This window comes from Triturus cristatus, chromosome 5_2 (genome assembly GCF_964204655.1).
Source record: "Triturus cristatus chromosome 5_2, aTriCri1.1, whole genome shotgun sequence".
Taxonomy (NCBI): Eukaryota; Metazoa; Chordata; class Amphibia; order Caudata; family Salamandridae; genus Triturus; species Triturus cristatus.
In genome coordinates, this window is record NC_140588.1 from 538,642,954 (window position 1) to 538,660,608 (window position 17,655).

The 17,655-nt window shown below is 42.4% G+C and overlaps 1 protein-coding gene across 1 annotated transcript in view; it reads right to left on the bottom strand.

Annotated features, from left to right (window-relative positions):
• The window catches only part of GLB1 (galactosidase beta 1), a 260,256-nt gene that overhangs the window by 157,966 nt on the left and 84,635 nt on the right, over positions 1 to 17,655 (bottom strand). Inside the window, exons 8-9 of the mRNA XM_085607619.1 lie at positions 14,777 to 14,898; positions 2,420 to 2,460 (exon numbers count right to left, since the gene is read on the bottom strand). Coding sequence (XP_085463745.1) covers positions 2,420 to 2,460; positions 14,777 to 14,898 — 163 coding nt within the window. The remainder of the gene's footprint in view (positions 1 to 2,419; positions 2,461 to 14,776; positions 14,899 to 17,655) is intronic.

The following is a 17,655-nucleotide window of genomic DNA, read 5'->3' on the forward strand; positions in this document are numbered from 1 at the left end:
ACACATCAAATTCATTACTAAACTACTGTGCAGAGTAAAATAATTGGCTCTACGTACAGATAGAACTGGGTGAATTTGGTATAAATAAATATTGGTTGCAGGCTTTTCGTAAAAACAATTGATTACTGTCATTAATAATGATGTGTCAGCTATCATCTCTATATTTTGTCTTCCATGTTCTCACTATGCAGTGAGAAAGACTAAGGGCCTGTTTCTGATGTCAAGCAGTCAGATTCCTGGCTGCTATTTCAGCATTCTGTAGACCGCCCAACGGGCATGCAGCGGTCTGACTACTGTATTTCAATATGACCACTGGGCTGGCGGTTGGAAAGTCGGCGGTATTACGGCGGGGGGATGCTACAGCCATTAAAAAAGGGTCGCAGCACGTCCGTGCACCATGTGCCATGCACAATGTCGTGCTTGGCACACGGAGGTGAGTAAGGGCACTACATGTGCCCCCGGGGCCACTTGTAATTGGCCCACGACAGCCGGGGGCTTTGTTTGGGGCCTCCAAATCCTTTTGCAACAACATGAAAAGGCTGGCAGAAAGGGATACTGTAATCCCGACGGTAGTGCCTGCCTCGGCACCACCGCCATTCTGGGACGCTCCTCTGACTGCCGCATCATCGGGATCTATGATCCTGGCAGAGGCAGTTGTGTCACATCTGACGGCTGTGGGACCAACTGCCAGCATCATACTACGGCAGTCGGACTGAAGTGCTGTCGGCAGTCGGACTGCCACTGACGGGCTGTTGGCGGTCCGACCGCAAACATCGGAATCAGGCCCTGAGTGTTGCAACAATCTTTGCAGAATCAGACAGGCCTCCGATATTTCAGAGTTCTTTTCAAGTGAGAGGAGTTGGCCTAACGGCTAGGGCAGTCGACATTGAATCTGGGGAACTGGGTTCAAGTCTCGGCAAGGACATTGAACATCCTGTGATTTTGGGCAAATCACTTAATCTCCCCGTGCCTAACAGAAAATTAATGTGTCCTCATGTAATGCAACTAGTGCTATGTAAAGCGCTCTGATACCCGATTCGGGTCAAGTTTGCGCTATATAAAACTCTGTAAAGAAAGTGAGTTGATTGTTCACCAAAATGATGGTCTACTTTTCACTCCTGGAATTTTTCTTCAATCACAAAATGTACTGCTATGGCTAAAGGAATCTTTCCTAATGACTCAGTTTCCCCATTAGGAATGCTGTGCTTCTAAAAGCGGCTGAATAATTATGGCTTTTTTGATGCAGAGCCGAGGGCCTGTTTTAAGCACCTTGAGGTGATAGAGTGTATGCACTTAGCCCAAAAAGTCTGTGAGTTAGAGCTTTATTTTCAGATAGTACAGCTCAGAAATAATTAGCAAGATTTGCCTCTCCTGTTTCCGAGATGTGCTGTTTGAGAATAAAGCACTAACTTAGAGAAATATTGGGTTAAATTAATTTCTTTACACATTGCAGGCGAATAAAACAAATTTATGTTTAACTGTTGAATATGAAAATAAATTTACAACATTGCAATTCACAAAATAATGTGTCAGAAAAAACTTTATAAAAGCAGGAACATCCTGTTTTGGACCGCCTCCAGTCGGTGTACTTTGGAACGCTCCTGGTTGCTTTAGATGGAACTGAAATACAGGGTGAATGAGAGGTGGCCATTTAAAATTGTATAATTATCAACTCCTCCTAGAACTGAAGATTTTTTTCCAGTCCCAGTTTAAAATGAATGCTGATAAATGAAATACTGCTACAATGGTCTCTTTCTGAAGATGTTTTTGCATGGGATCCATACACAAGGTGCTAAATAGCTAAAAAGGTAATTTTGCCAGCATCCACAGAGTATGATAGGTGAGTGTTAAACCGTGTCCACAGAGTCACCAGCAACCTATTTCGAGCTCTTTGCACTGAGTTGTTATATTTGTAATGAGCTTGACTTATTGGATTTGTATATTTTGTTTAAAATGGGCAGATTGCGTTTGAGGCAAAAATACATGTACATTTATGTGGTATAGATATGGAATGAATCCAACACAATTTAATAGCGAGTCCACGCTGCTATTAGAATACCCATTTTACCATGCTATGCTTAGTGCTAGGAGTAGTTGTGAATTTAAAAACGAACAAGTATTTCTAAATACATAATTGTGGAAGAAGCTATAATTTATGGTCTTCATTGGTTTTTGAGGGCTTTCGCATGATGGGCATTTAATTTTTGTTTACCCATTGTAAATAAATTCATTTTAGATGCATTTCAGCTGAGATAACTATATTTAGTCCAGTCCCGATTTTGACAAAAAATATTGAACGTGCATTACCCATCCTTCCAAGTAGTAGTCATTTTGGGAGCCATCCATGTACATGGAAGCATACACAGTAAATGATAATTTACACAATCAAATTCATTACATAAAGTGTAACATTTCTTACCATTCCAGTAGCCAAAATTGGTCCCACCTATGAACATGTACCTAGAGAAAAAAAATATTTTGTGTGCTAAAAAATGTGAAGATTCAGAAATGAATGGTAAAATGTGGCAGAATGCCCTTCTAGAGCACCTTAATGTATCTGTTGATTTTAATCGATTACATTTCAAACAGTAAATTGTGGCAAATACTTTATTAGAATATTTAAATTTAAAATGTGTCTCATCCTTTTACAAATCACACCGAACACAACAGCTTGCTTTCTTTTTACCAATTTCTATACAATTCAACTTTTAATTTCGATTATTCTTCAAATTGACTAAGAGAAATAGTGTACCTATTGATATATGTTCTTTCTAAAGCTAATGGAATCTCCTAGGATACAATCGGGAGTCTGCAATCAGTATGTGGATCCAAAACACTTTGAAAACGACTATGAAACCAGAATTCAGTACAGGGTATGCTCATGCCAACACTGCCCACACTTCCTCTCTCACCCACATATGATCACCAAGCTGGTCACTCAGGCTGGCGAGGAGAAATCACAGCTCTTTTGTTAACACTAACAGACTAAGAACAAATGTTGCAGGGTTCTTTGCATTTTAGGGAAATACGTACCTAACCTAATATAGCAATAGCAAGATAAAACAAATTTAGGCCTAAGAATGCCACCAGACCATCAAAAAATTGACTTCATTGTTTGAAGTGAAAATTATTTTAAAAGACAATAGGTTTTTTGTCTTATGCGGGGTTGCTCTATGGGAGAGAAGTATATGGAGAGCAAATCCAACCTCTACGGTCATAGATGCATAGATACACCACCAGTCATTTGGTTGAGGTCAAGAAATTAAGCCATAAGCAAACATGGATTAAATAAACAAACTGACACTGCTTGATATTTTGATTGTGGTACATTCAAGGGAAGGGAAGCAGAGATGCAGAAACCTACAAGACAGGCATACCTGAGAAATTTACCTTTCAGAACTTCAAAAGCTCCATAACTCTTCAACCCTCCCATACTAAGAGAGGTGCCAGCAAGCTTCCAGGACGTTTGGGAGGGACCAACATTTACACATTAAGAGTCGAGAGATTCGGGTTTACCAGTTCCTGACAGGAGCTGCAAAAGGTCACCCTGCAAGGAGAACGGATTGGAAACTCCCTTTCTTGATGATAGAACTCTCCAACCTAGTATGGTTTTTGGAGCACACTCATCCAAAGAGTACCATCGGCATCTCACGGAACATCATCATCCCACAGAAAACTGCCAATGTTCACCATCAACCACCCTCAAACCCAAGTGCACCTGGAGAGCCATACCTGAAATGGCATCAAGCAATACAGCTAGGGTCTTTTAAAAGGCCTGCAATCAATCTATGTGTACCCGCTTAAACAGTACTTACTCTCATTGTCTTCAGAGATTGTTGCTTTTCTTGTACATATTTGCCAATCTTACTGATAAATCGGCTTCAGCTTCTCTTCCAGAAGGCCAACCTTTTTGGAGGCATCAAACAGCCTTTAGAAAGCTGTGAATGAAATTGCTAAGAGGATACAGCTAACTGCCAGAGAAGAAAGACAAGTTGCAACCATCCTTCTGAAAAGTGTACCATGCCTTTTAATGTATTCCTCACTTGAAAGCTACTCAGCCACTCACATCACTGAATAGATATGCTTGCTGATGAACAGAGATCTAAGTAGTGTAAAGCCCAGACACGGTGTGCTGAATCTAAATGTATGCAATATTGTTCATCACTCTTGGTGTCATTTTAGATCAGAATCATAATTCTCCCCACCAACAAAAGGTAGAAAATGCTGGATAAGAACCTGTGAGCTATTTAACCAGGATTATGAAGTGTGTCTCATTTGGTAATGTGTGTCACAGAGATCCAGAAGGATATCTTTAAGATTTTCTACAATAAAAGTACTTATTTATGTAAAACATTACTGTTGTGTTGTTTGTGTTTATCCGACCTCTCTTATGTGGATAATAGCACAGAATCCTTTCAGAAGTAGAAATATTCAAGTATGGTGATGCATGTTTTTCTTTCATGCATCCAATATAACTTGTTATGTAGGGAAATAAATTACCTCTTCCACCCAAGTGCAAAACAATCGAACACCACTTCAAATTAAGAAAAACGTGTGGTAAAGAGGACATGTGGCAGCTGGCAATCCTCCCAATGCCACCATAACAGTTAGAACAAAACTGTGTGCCGTTAGCAGCTTGGACGACGGATGTGGCTTTGGCACCACTGAAGAAGTACATCCATCTCTATAGGTTTGCAGAACAATATGCTTCACTATCAAGCTGAAGAAGAACAAGACACAGAGCACGCTCTACGACAACAAGCTGTACACTTCTGTAAATAACCTTTCTTGTTTAGACATTGGACTTTAAACCTACAGAAATAGTAGTTGTGTGTTCAATATTGCTCCGCAAGTACTGATGGTGGTTTTAATGTACAGGCACTGGTTTGTATTGGTTTAGTATTAAGTCATGGCAAACATCCTTCTGAAAGTCAGTTAGAGTTTCAAGCTGCCCCTACTAGACACTTTATATAGGTCACTGTGATGTTCATTCCAGGGACAGACCAGAGGCTGAACGAAAGTGTACGACTCGGACTTCAAATGCTGTTTCATAGAAGGATGTTTAGGAGTTTATAATCTTCAGGTAGGAGTATAAAACCCACTCTAAACCATGGTGCACATTTTAAATGTTAATAATTTACAAATAGATTCACTCTTCGCAGGCCTGGCGGTGTCACAAAACCTCCCCTTAATCCGACAGCTTTCAGTTGGGGTGAAGACCATGGAGTAATAAAGCCTTCTCATTTCTCTATGCTAAAATGGCTTCAGTGCCTTTTAATCCGCTTTGCCTCGCCTCCAAAAATAGAATATATGGACGTGCATCTCTGGAAGGTTAAGATGTGGACTGTTGATCCATGTTGATGCCTTTATGAGGGATCTCTATAGAGTCAATAGTATTCAGAGGTAAGCCCAGCATTATCACTTAGAATTCAAGAAATAATCCGTCAACCCAAACAAAGCAGCAGACCTGGCTCCAGTCTAAGAGTTCTGTCTTTAACTATGAAGCTTTGTCTTTATCCAGAATCTGGTTCAAATAATGATCCATATCTGATTAGAAAGAGTGGTCTCAATGGGTGAAATTGGACTCGGATCCAATTACATAGGATTTACCCGACAAAAGAAAATACTTCTTACTGGCCAAATTTAAGCCCTTGATAACATGATTGAAAAGGAAAGATAACAGACTGCTGAAAGTCTGCTAACAATGGCACCACCACTGTTGAACTGGCATGCTGAGGATAAATTAAATGCCATGACCTAGGGTAAATGTATGTTTCAATATTATATTGGGTTTTAACAATAATATCTGCAAACAATTGCCTCAGCCCCTTCCCTTTTAAATGTTGTTCCAGGTTGGGAATATACTCTGGCCGCAAGTAAGATCTCTACATATGTTTTAGGCCATCTTACAGCCTCTTATGACCATCCATCACCATTCCTGCTCCTCCGTATAGAGCCAGGTTGATGATACTGCTGTGCGAACAGACTGACTTGCGACTGCTCACGCTGAATTTCGGTGCGAGTGGTCCAGTTTCGTGGAAATTGGCCCATTTGTGGTCTCAAAGAGCCTAAAAGCATGAATTTAAGAGCTAAGGAGCCATACCAAGGGTCCAGAACCTGATAGGCACCTCTTGGGGTCAGAAATTCACCTGTGGTCCAAGGTACAATAGTGCTAGTTCCAGAATGTTCAGTACCAACTGATGGCAGGGACACTACAGTTCTCAGATGTATCTCACCATATAATTGATTACAGGCTGCCACTGATTTTGAAACATTCTTTCCTCTCCTCTGCCATTTCGAACAGTGTCCTCTATTGTCAGGATCCACCACACCTTGTGAAGGCATAGGTCACTTGTTGGGACTAACTGTGCTCCCCACTGTGCCAACAGTGTTTGCCTGCTGGAAGGACTAGGTGGGAAATCATTTTGCCCTTCGTCATGTGTAAGAGCTATATTTATTCTGCTAGTAGTTTATATCTGGGCAGCGGCCTAAAGTGGACCCTCTCATATCTTCAGTAGGCTTCAGAGTATCCCTCCCAGTACTGTTGGATCTTGGGGGTAGGACCATAAAATCTAAGAAAAGGGTCCAGTTTACCTACATTCGCTCTAGTAGGGCTCTGATCGGACTGTGCCCATCTTGTGCTGCTTGTTTTCTGGCATGCAGGGTCTCCCTACTTCTAGCATGTGTTGCACAGTGTTTTGCTTGCATCATGAGTTCCTCTCATGAAATGGTATTCCTATTCTTTTTCCCAAGCCCTTAGCATGGTACTCTCAATCCATTTGAAAAGTCTATAAATAGTAGGAAAGGGGTGTTTTGATGTGCTCCCTTCTAGCTCTCAAGAGTTGTCAATCAGCTTGTCACCCAGTTTTTTGAGTGCATGACCCAATGCCCCACTTGTTGGTAATTGGAGTATTCACTCTCTTCAAGTCTAAATCGTCCGTCGTTTGCATGAATTACTTCAGTTCTCCTTCATGAAACAAGCACCTGATGATACAACATGCCCCTTCGTTCCAAGCTTAGACCTTTTTGCTGATCACTTTAGGAAGAAGTCTCAGGACTGCCCCATAGCAAGGTGATACGGGAAGCAAAATATAGCAAGCTGTTTTTGTACCCCACCTAGTCCCAGGTTGTCATCATGGATTTTATGATTGGATATATATCTATATAATTTCTTCAGCCATGGTACTTCCAATTGTTCCTCATTAGATAAAGTGTGGTCAATCATGCACTAGGTGTGGTCAATCATGAACTTTGTCAGTTCCCTTTCTCGTCCATTTCATTAGGAATCTTAGCTGTGCTGCCTGACAGTATCACCATAAGATTGTTGTTGCCATCTCACTCCTCTGTGGGTCTTAAAAGCCTTGTCTGCCACCTTCTTTCACCCTTTTCCCTACCAAATATATTCTAGGCAGAAGAACTGCAGTTTTCATTTCCTCGTTCCCAATGCATCCTCGTTCCCAATGCACAAGGGTGGTATCTGGAACATGCAAAGAATACTGAAAAGTGCGATATCCCCCAACCAAGATACCACTTTGCTTTTTCAGCTCCCTCACCATGGGTACATTTAGAGTAAACCCACAGCAACAAAAAATGATATAATGTATTACGAACCGGGACTCAAATTATCATAAGATAGTCCAATTAAAATGGAAGTAATCTAATTGAATGACCAATGGAACGAGAGTGTGCCACAGAAATCTGGTCAACCTCGTGGAGCGAACTTCTCAATCATGGATAAATTATATGGATTGGATGAGATGCAAAGCAACATCTGAAACCAGGCAACATTCTGGCAGTATCTCACAATTACTTTGAGAGAGCAGTGTTCCGTTAATATAAAGAAATAACGAGTTAAACTGCTTAACTTCAGTACTAATGTAATAGTGTTAAGATGGCGGCCACTGTGTTGATTTGTTATATCAGGTTCTATTTGGCCTTTTTCTTGCCCCGGAAGGATAATCTCTAGTTCCGGTGCCGGCAATTACTAGGTGATACTTAAGCCGGTTTTTTGTTGGACTCTATGTTCAACACATTTGAAGGAATCCCCCTTTGCGGTCAGTACAGAGCCCTATTAAGGTACGTAAATAGATAGCGGCAAAGAGTAGATCGCGTCTTTGGTCATTTTGGGGCTTGCTACTCGATCTTTGCTCCTTGTTTTTTCGCCATAGGGACGTACAGGATCTTAGTGCCTTTGGAACCCGCTATCCTCACCACGCTTTGAGAGTGCTAGAGAACGAACAATAAGGTACCTATCATTATCGAGGGAACTTATCAGTGGCAGGTTTGGAGGATGCTCGTATACCGGGAGTCGTTATTCAGAGCCGCCATTTTAATGCAGGCAGCGCTACAGTGTAGTCTCAATAAGTAATTCTTGGTTGAGCTATTAGTAATGCATGATTGTTTCCTTATATATAGCCAAGAACAGTATGGTTTGGATGCAGTCTCACGGTGCTGAGTGAAGCCAACAGCAGTAGTAATTCTCGTAAGTATAGCTCCGTGTATATGGCAAATTGAGCGTGTCTAGCCGATCGGGACATAGATTTAGTTAGAAACAGCTAAGGTGTGAGGGGCATTATGGCTAGTAATAGATATTTCTGCTCTGTTTCAGATATCTCATTGGAGAGAGACCGAAGACTTTCCATAATTAGAATACCTACAGCCTAGGAAGTGTGTATATTCCACCTGGCTGTATTAAAAGAATTGAATGGTAAATATAGGACCTAGGGTGTGCTATAACTGTAGTTGGACCTAATAGATAGGGAGCCATGCCTTTTTGTTATGGTTGAATGAAAAACATATATCTGTTTATCTATGCTAGGTAACAGAATTTCATGTGATTAATGTCCATGAATCTATCTATGGATCACCAGCTTGCGGGCCTTGATTTATGCTAAGCACAGAAAACCTTAAGGTAACTTCCTAAACCCTTCAAATGAGATGTACTTGGTGTGATGAAGTCCCTTGGCTAACTGAGCAAAATTGTAGTGCTGCTGTAGCCTTTATGTCGAGCAGGGGACGAAATATGATAAGAACTGTGGTCGAATGACCTACATAATGGCGAAATTTCAATTTCGTAATGCCATTATGTATACAATACTATACACATATAACCTCCGAGTGAGAGAGGTTATCCTCCCATAGCGATTCAGTTCTAAATATTATGAACGATTGGCTTTATGACTCCATTTATGGGGAATAAGCTTTTTTCAATTGTCAACAAGCACTATGTAGCTACATAGTGCGGTGTGAAAGAGTGGATGTATGGTTTGAAATAGAACTGTCTTTTTAGCATGGGCTGAATCGTGGTCAATGAAGTATATCAAATAATGTCTCAGGTGTGCAATATGGGTAGTCACTTATGTTATTTTTGTTGTACATTTTTTTCAGATTTTCTAATTATTAATATTGGGATCAGCAAACAATCCTGAGGAAGGTGTTGGCCGTTACTTGTGGCCTACCGAAAGGCGTCGATGCTCTATTAAAGGGAAATCGGATATAATCTGTGACAATAAGGGTTGTGCGAAATGTATAATGTAATCAAATGCTACCAGGGTCACAACTACTCAGTCCTTGATTAAGTGATTCTCCCTTTGGAAGTAGGAATAAGTTTCCTGTTCTTCTCCCTTTTCCCAATTTTCTAGTTTTTATCAATTCTTTATTGTATATTGACAGTGAGGATTATTGTTGTGGTGTTATTACACTATATGTCATTGAATTATATGTACAATTTTAATAGATTTTTTATCTTTTTGTGTATTTTGATAAATTGTCTAACAATTGTTTCTTAACGGATGTGTACAACTGCTCGCTTTTTTGTGAGACTTATGTGACTAATTTTAATAAACCAATGATCTAGTAGCTTGTTTGTTTGCTTCGTTGATGCCGGTTCTTACCCTGCTACTTTTTAAAGTAAAGTTTTGTGTGTTGTATGATTGACAGGTATATACATATCCAAGGGAGGTTCTTCTTTTTTGACTACGGTCTTGCTTGGCACCCCTCTCCCTTGGTGTAGGGGTCCCTCTCTCTTTGTTAGAAACATTCTGGTTGCAACAACCAGAGCAGAAAATCAACTATAAATGTATGAAAAGGTGCATTCATTACAAAAAATAAAGGGTGGTAGTTACAACAAAGCAGTTTTAAAAAATTACAAACTGCAGTTTGTACTATTTTTCCTGTGGCTGAAGCCAAATGCAATACACTGCATGGATGATGATGGTGATAGGAAAACATGTTGCAGAGAACGCTATGGTATTTAAAACATAGAAAAATCAGGCACCAAAACATAAACCATGCCATATGTCCTAGAACTGAAGGCCATGTTTGGTCTTAAAACTAAACACCATCTCTTGCAACGGTCACAAAATCAAACACAGAGTCTGATCGTTAAGTGACTTAGCACTGAAGAAGTTAAAATGCAATGCACTGCAAAATGCATTTGGCAAGCGATCAGATGAGTGATCACGTTTTGAGGAAAAATATGTTAACAAAATATTTAAAATACCACACAGAAAGGTTAAGTTAATGGTTAATATAAGAATTGTGATTGCTATCTCTTGGAAATTTGATTATTGGCTGACTGGGGTGTGAGCCCTGTTCAAGCAGCAACCACAATCCTAGTCAGGATACGGCACAAGCAAACCCCAAATTAACCTGTGCTCACCCTCTGCTAGCTTGGCACAGAGCAGTCAGACGTAACTTGGATGCACCACTTCAAACAATAAAACAATGAAAACACCACACAAATAGATCCCACACAAGGTTAGAAAAAATAGAGCAACATTTAATAAATAAAACCAGAACAAAACAACGAAAATCCAATAAGTAGAACCGCAGTTATTAATTTTTAAAGAGTAAACTACAATATAGCTCCTAAAATCATAGAGCACCAACCGCAGCTATCTGGTCGTGCTGGTCCAGGTTAAAGTCAAACGTTCAGGCTGACCGCAATGGAGCAAAAATCCGATTGGCCGCACTCTGCTAGTCCTATCAGCGTGTTGGAGCGTTGGTTGAATACAGTCCCAGATTAGTGCCGCTGAAGATTTACCTTCTCAAGCTTTGTGCTAAAAGTCCCGTTCACGTGGAAGGTCGCCAGGAGCAAGGAGAGCATTGCGGGCAGCAGTCGGCATGGCGTGAAGAAAAGGCCAGGCGTAGCAGATGGACAGGCTGGAGCCTTGCTTTGGCAGGTCCCTGCAGGTTGACGATACTGCTGTGCGAAGAGACTGGCTTGCTACTGCTCACGCTGAATTTCGGTGCGAGTGGTCCACTTTCGTGGAAATTGGCCCATTTGTGGTCTCAAAGAGCCCAAAAGCATGAATTTAAGATCTCAGTAGCCATACCAAGGGTCCAGGACGCGATAGGCACCTCTTGGGGTCAGAATTTCACTTAAGGGTTTAGGGGTTGTTGGGGAGCCTCACACTCAGATCAGGAGGCCAGCAGACTAGTCCCTTGAATCACTCTGGGGTCCTGGGTTCAAGATGGAGCTGCAGGTCCAGTTCTTCTTCCTGAGTCAAGAGGGCAGCAGGTCAGCACAGCAGAACAGTAGTTCCTTGTTGAGAAGCAGTCCAGCAAAGTGGCAGCCTTTGAAACAGCAGCGTGGTCGGTCTTGCTGGCAGAGTATTCACAGATCATGAAGTATACTGAAGTGGTGGTGTTTGAGGTCCTTTTTATATACACTGGTGTCCTGGTTCTGGAAGGTGGGAGAGGCTTTTAGACAGTGTCTTTGACGTGCATGGAATTCCCTGCCTCTCCTGCCCTGGCTCCAAGCTGGGAATGCAGGGTTGTTAAGCCCTTTGTGTGGAGAGAGGACACAGACTATTCAGGTGTAAGTGAGGCCGGGCCCAGCTTCTTCCTCCCATCCTGCCAGTGATGGTCCATCCAGCCACACCTAAACTCCCACTGTGTGTGGCTGTCTAAGAGGAATTCACAAAGCCTATTTGTAAACGACACCCAGTTATGTGACCAGAGACAGGCAGCAGGCACCAAATGGCTGAGACAAGAAAAATGGCAACTTTCTAAATGTGTCATTTTCAGAATTGTAATTTAAAATCCAACTTCATCATAAATTGGGATTTTAAATTAGGATTAGAGAGACACCAAACATGTATCGGTTATCTCTTCCCAAATGGAAATTATGCTTATAAACTGCAATAAGGGACACTCCAATGTTATCCTATGGACGAGATGGGCCTTGCAGTATTGAAACACGAATTCATTCGTTTTTCACCACCATGACACATAAAACTTAAAAGTACATTTCCAACTTCTCAAATACACGGCAACTTGCCCTTGGGGCTGTCCAAGGCCTACTTTATGGGTGACTTGTATGCAGGGCAACTGGAATTATGCGATTGTGTGGGCATAGAAATGTGTATGCACAATGATAGATTTGCCGCATATGCAACATAATCCATCATCCGCCACATTAACTACAGATGTTACCCCAAAAAATGTGTTTCTCCCTCAAACGGTTCAAAAGTTACTAAAAATGCGGCAACAAGTATTGCAGCATGCTGGAAGGCCCTGTGCAAAGCTGGACTGGTCACTTTTCTGTTGATTATTTCTATATTTGGGGTTAAACTGGTTACTAATGAGGTGCAAACCATGCCCAGTGTTACCACGTTTATAAATGACGAATTAATGAATTAATACTATTACAAAATATACCACATTTTGCTGCATAATTTGGCTTTTCTTGCTGCATAATTTACTCAACCCTGCCGCATAATTTAGCCTTCTGCTGCCGCTCATTCCAGTGTCCCTGCTTGTATGTATTAACAAAGCAATATCAAAAGGGGATGATGGATGGAGCGTTTGAGCAAATCAAACACTCACCCCCAGTCAACTGATCTGGGTTTAATCCATTATCGTTCTTTAGCTCACTCCACCACCCCAGTTCAGACATGGCCATATGCAAATCAGTCTGACCCTGTGCCTCATGGGAACAGTCCAGCCCGAACTGCCAAGCCATGTCTTCCCTGGACCGGAAACAAGCATCCTGGGACCGGTTTCGGGTTCATCCCCTTTGGTATCGCTTTGTATGTATTAACAAGCATTGGCATAGCCAATAGGTCTCGCCTTTGGGACCGTTTAAGTGTTTTGTCACATCTGCTGCTTAATCGGTCACACACAATTTTAGCAGAGGCAGCAAGAGTGCTTGGTGAGTGATAAGTGTTAGAAGCAGCTGCTTTAGAGCCGAGCGTGCTGCACTCATAAGCATCCCTGTGTTTGGGTGAGATCCAGAGTATGGTTATTTGCTCAATTCACAATGGTAAGCCTGTGCCTTAAAATGAAACTCCAAGCAAAATAAAATTACCCTTGAACTTAGTGGTGATCGAGTCTACCAATGCACCAGATCTTAAGGTAAAAAGGGTAACTAATAAGGGAATAAGGTAAGAGCAAGGTGCCTGGACATTTTTCTTGTACTTTCTACAGTAAACCGGAGGTGGTGGGAGTAAAAACAGCACAGACAACGGGAGGGGGGCAGGAGATAACGAGAGAGGGGGCGAGAGTAAAGACGGCAAGGACAACTGGAAGGGGGGGCGGTAAGAAATTTAACACGACAACGGGAGGGGAGGGATTAGAAGGCAGATATTTAAAATAAAAAAAACATGAAAAAGGGCGCCGTGTGAGGCAACGCGGCGTCCGAACATACCCATTAAAAAAAAAACATGACACCGGGCGCCGTGCGAGGCGGCGTGACGCCCGAACATGCCCCCCAAAAAATACATGAAACCAGGTGCCTGATGGAAGGTAAATGTTACCTTTAGTCAAAAACCATATCCTGGTGTGTGCGGCCTATTTAGAGCGTGTGCTCTGCTCCCCGTGCGCCACTATAAAAGGTTTTCCGCAATAGATAATTTATAGGCGGCACTGCGGTGACATAGTATTAATTCAGGCTAAAGTGCAGCGCCGGGGCAGACCGCGAAGAATCCCTCAAGCATCTCCAACAATCATTCGCACACTGGACTTCCTGTTTACTGGCGAACTCACTCCGAACAGGAATCATAGCTGGGGAGGCAGCGCGGAGCCCGAACACACCCATAAAACAAGCAAAAGCACGGCGCGTTGTGTGTAACCTGACCCACGAGGAATGCAGCTGCCACCCTGAACGCCGCTGCTCGCTCCCGAGAGCAAAACACTGTGGGAGTGAACATTACAAAAGAGGTGGGACATGCACCCGCCTTCAGCCATGTGCGTGCTTTCATTATTGAAAGACCCATGCAAAAGCCAATCCTATGTGTGGGAGGAGTCAGACCCACACGGAGTAAACAGAAGAAGCCGCGCAGAGCAGCGCATGCGGGCTGCTAGGCTCGACCTAAAAAGGAAGGTTTGGGCCTAGTAAGAGGTTATTTTTGCCATGTTGACATTGCAGATTAACACTGCAAAAAACGGATTTACAATGGAAGTACTGAGACATGTTTAAAGGGCTGTTTAAGTGGGTGTCACAATCAGTTCTGCAGGCCGACTAGTAGTATTTAATTTACAGGCCCTGTGAACATATAGTACACTTTACTAGGGACTTATAAGTAAATTAAATATGCCAATTGGGTATAAGCAAATTTTACCATGTTTTAAGCAGAAAGCACATGCACTGTGGCACTGGTTAGCAGTGGTAAAGTGCCCAGAGTCCTAAAACCAGAAAAAACAAAGCCAGCAAAAACAGGTGGTTGCAAGGGTAAAAGTTAGGGGGAAACCACGCCAAGGACGTCAGATCTAACACTATCTATGACTGTCAATATATGAAATCTGTAAAAAATGTGTATGTATACAAGCTCACATGTTGACGCTAGCTCCATGTGCAAGGATTTCATCGAGAGATCGAACAACTGCTTGTGTAGACACAACAGAATGGCGCTCTCCCCAGTGATCCAACCATCCAGTGTAAAACTCGGAATTTACCTGGAATGAGGAAAAACAAACAAAATATGTTAATATGGAAATATAGAAAGCCATCTTAACTTCATTCATCACAACATCCCTGAAACAAGCAGAAAGAGGCTATGTACAACCAAGCTGGAAGAGAAAACGTTGGCAATATGATCACACACTGTGGTGGAGTTGAATCAGTCATTACATACACCCAGAATTTGATTTGATCAAATTACCTTGCCAGATGTGATAAAAGTGGCATCCATCTTATTAGATCACGAGTAGTCTATCATTACTGCTATCCGCTTGAGCGGGGAGTCAGAGGTGAACATTACATTTCATTTTATATTTTAAAATAACTGCGGCCTTATTATGTGCTGGCATGGTTTGCACCCGGCGCACCTTTGAAAAGGTGCGCCGGGCGCTGCCAATGCACCCCATTATGGTGAATGCGCTGCACTGGGGGCAGCCGCGAATAGGGCAGCGCATTCATGTGAAAACATTGACCAGCTTCTTCTTGTTTTCCCAGTGCAGGCGGCACCCCCCTGCACTTTTAAAGGGGTTTTAGAGTACCCCCTGCAGGCAGGTGCAGTCAGTGACTGCACCCGCCTACAAGGGGACATCTGGAGGGTCCACGGGACCCCCTATACCCTCTGCAGAGGGCTGCTGTCAGGAAGTGCATAGAGGGCTTCTTTGACTATGTGCCAGCGTCAGTAATATGGCGCGGGCCAGAGTCAAAGAAATTCCCTCATTTGCATAGGGCACGCCCCTATGCACATGACGGAACACCTCAGTTGATAGCGCTGACGCTTTAAGTGCGCCAGCGCTATCGGTATTATAGAAGGGGACGTACAAGCGTCTGTGCCCCCTTCTATAATACCAAAGTGCCCCAGGGGCTCGCAAAGCGGGCGCAAACGCCCCTGGTGTTCAGGTTTCAAAAAGAACGCCGACATCGGGGTCTGTGGTTTGGATTGAATCGAGATGCAGACTTTCCTCAACTGTCCTCAGCCCTGCAAAGCCTTTCAGTCACTCATTCATGACCACAATATGTCGGTGACGTGCAAATCAGAGCACAAAATTCCCGTACACAACATGGCGCTTCGTCCCTTGAAGCGGTCATGGATAACCGCGGGCCGGGGCTGATGCTTCCTTAAAATGGGGTGAAACAACAGCCCTAGTCTGCAACCAGTAGGTGGCGCTAAATTACAAGAAAAGGCCCAGAAAGGGTCCCTTTTGTAACAGTCAACATTTGAGAAGTCTCATTTGCACCTGTATTCTGTGTTTTGGGTCTCTTTATTTAGGAAGCACCTATTAATGCGACACCAAACCATGCAAATTCAAGAAGCGGTTGCAGACACATAACCCACAGGAGTGTCTCGCGCTGCCAGAGTTCAATGATCTGAAGAGTAATCGGAGGCCCCCGGATACTCGAATTGCAGTTAGTGGGAAGATTTGGGGAGACCGTGATGCGTCCGTGCACGCACTGCTGCAGAAACAGGCTGGTTTTATATTGCCAATTTAGGTTTGCTCAGCATGCGCTGCTTCAGTAAGAAAACAGAATAATTGTATATCTTCTGGGTCATAGAGCATGGCAATATGTTTAGACAGAAACCAGGGATTTTAGGTGCAGCAGACAAAACAGCATTTTCCTGGTGAAGTGCTACTTATCCACTATTACAACAGGAACCCTTTCTGGGCCTTATCTTGCAATTTTGCCCACCTACTGGTGGAATACTAGGGCTGCTGTCTCACCCTAGTTTAAAGCATAAGCCCTGTGCAAAATAACTTATTGGCTTCATCCAAGGTTCCCTCTCGTTATAATAAAATAAATAAAATAAGGCCTAACAAAACCCCACTTGGTTTCTTTGTTATTCCAAAGTGCAATTCCATCAACAGAAATCCTTCTTCACCGATATATGCACTCTGTCAAAGTAAAGAGACATCCCCTGTTGTAAGGTAATATGGACCGAACCAGCGTCTGTGAACAACCAGGAAATGGAGCCCGATAACTCTTCAGTGGACGTGGACTGCTCTTTTGAGTGCATTCACTCTCTGAGATAATAAAAAATACACAAATGTAACAACACATGCATGATGAATAAAAGGAATACAAGTAGGAAATAAACTGCTGTCGTCTAAACATGGCAGTCAAATGCTTGCAATAACGAAATGCAGTGCGTGTCCGTTTTGCAGACGTACTGCAAATCGTCTATCGTTATTTTAAAATTCCAGCATGACCACCACATTTAGAACCAACGGGCTGGGAATCTTGGAAGGAGAAAACAATAATACACTATGGATAACAGCATTCCATCGTGGTCTCCTGGATTTAGAAGAAATGGGCACAAGGGATGCAGCGCACTACAGATGAAATGCGCAGCCATCAAGTGACCCGTCGGCATTGCATGGACAGGGCCGGCTTTAGAGATTGTGGCGCCCTGTGCGACAATCTTTGTTGGCGCCCCCCCCGCAAACATTTTTTGTGTTGAGTTGTATGGTTTCTCAACCGCATATTAAATATATACAGGATACATTTTATAATATATAAAATGTATGCTCAAATGTCATGTAAATTAAATAGGGATTAGATGGGGAACAGATATTACGACACCATCAGTCAATTATAGCTTATTTTATAGCCCAAAACAATATACATCTTGTTGATGTTATTATTAACATTTTCTAACTGTTAATTTTGTAAAAACAATTTGCAAATTTCAAGAAAATTGAACTTTACGGGCTTTCATTTTTGCAAATGCCAATATTGATGTGGATAATTCCAGTTGT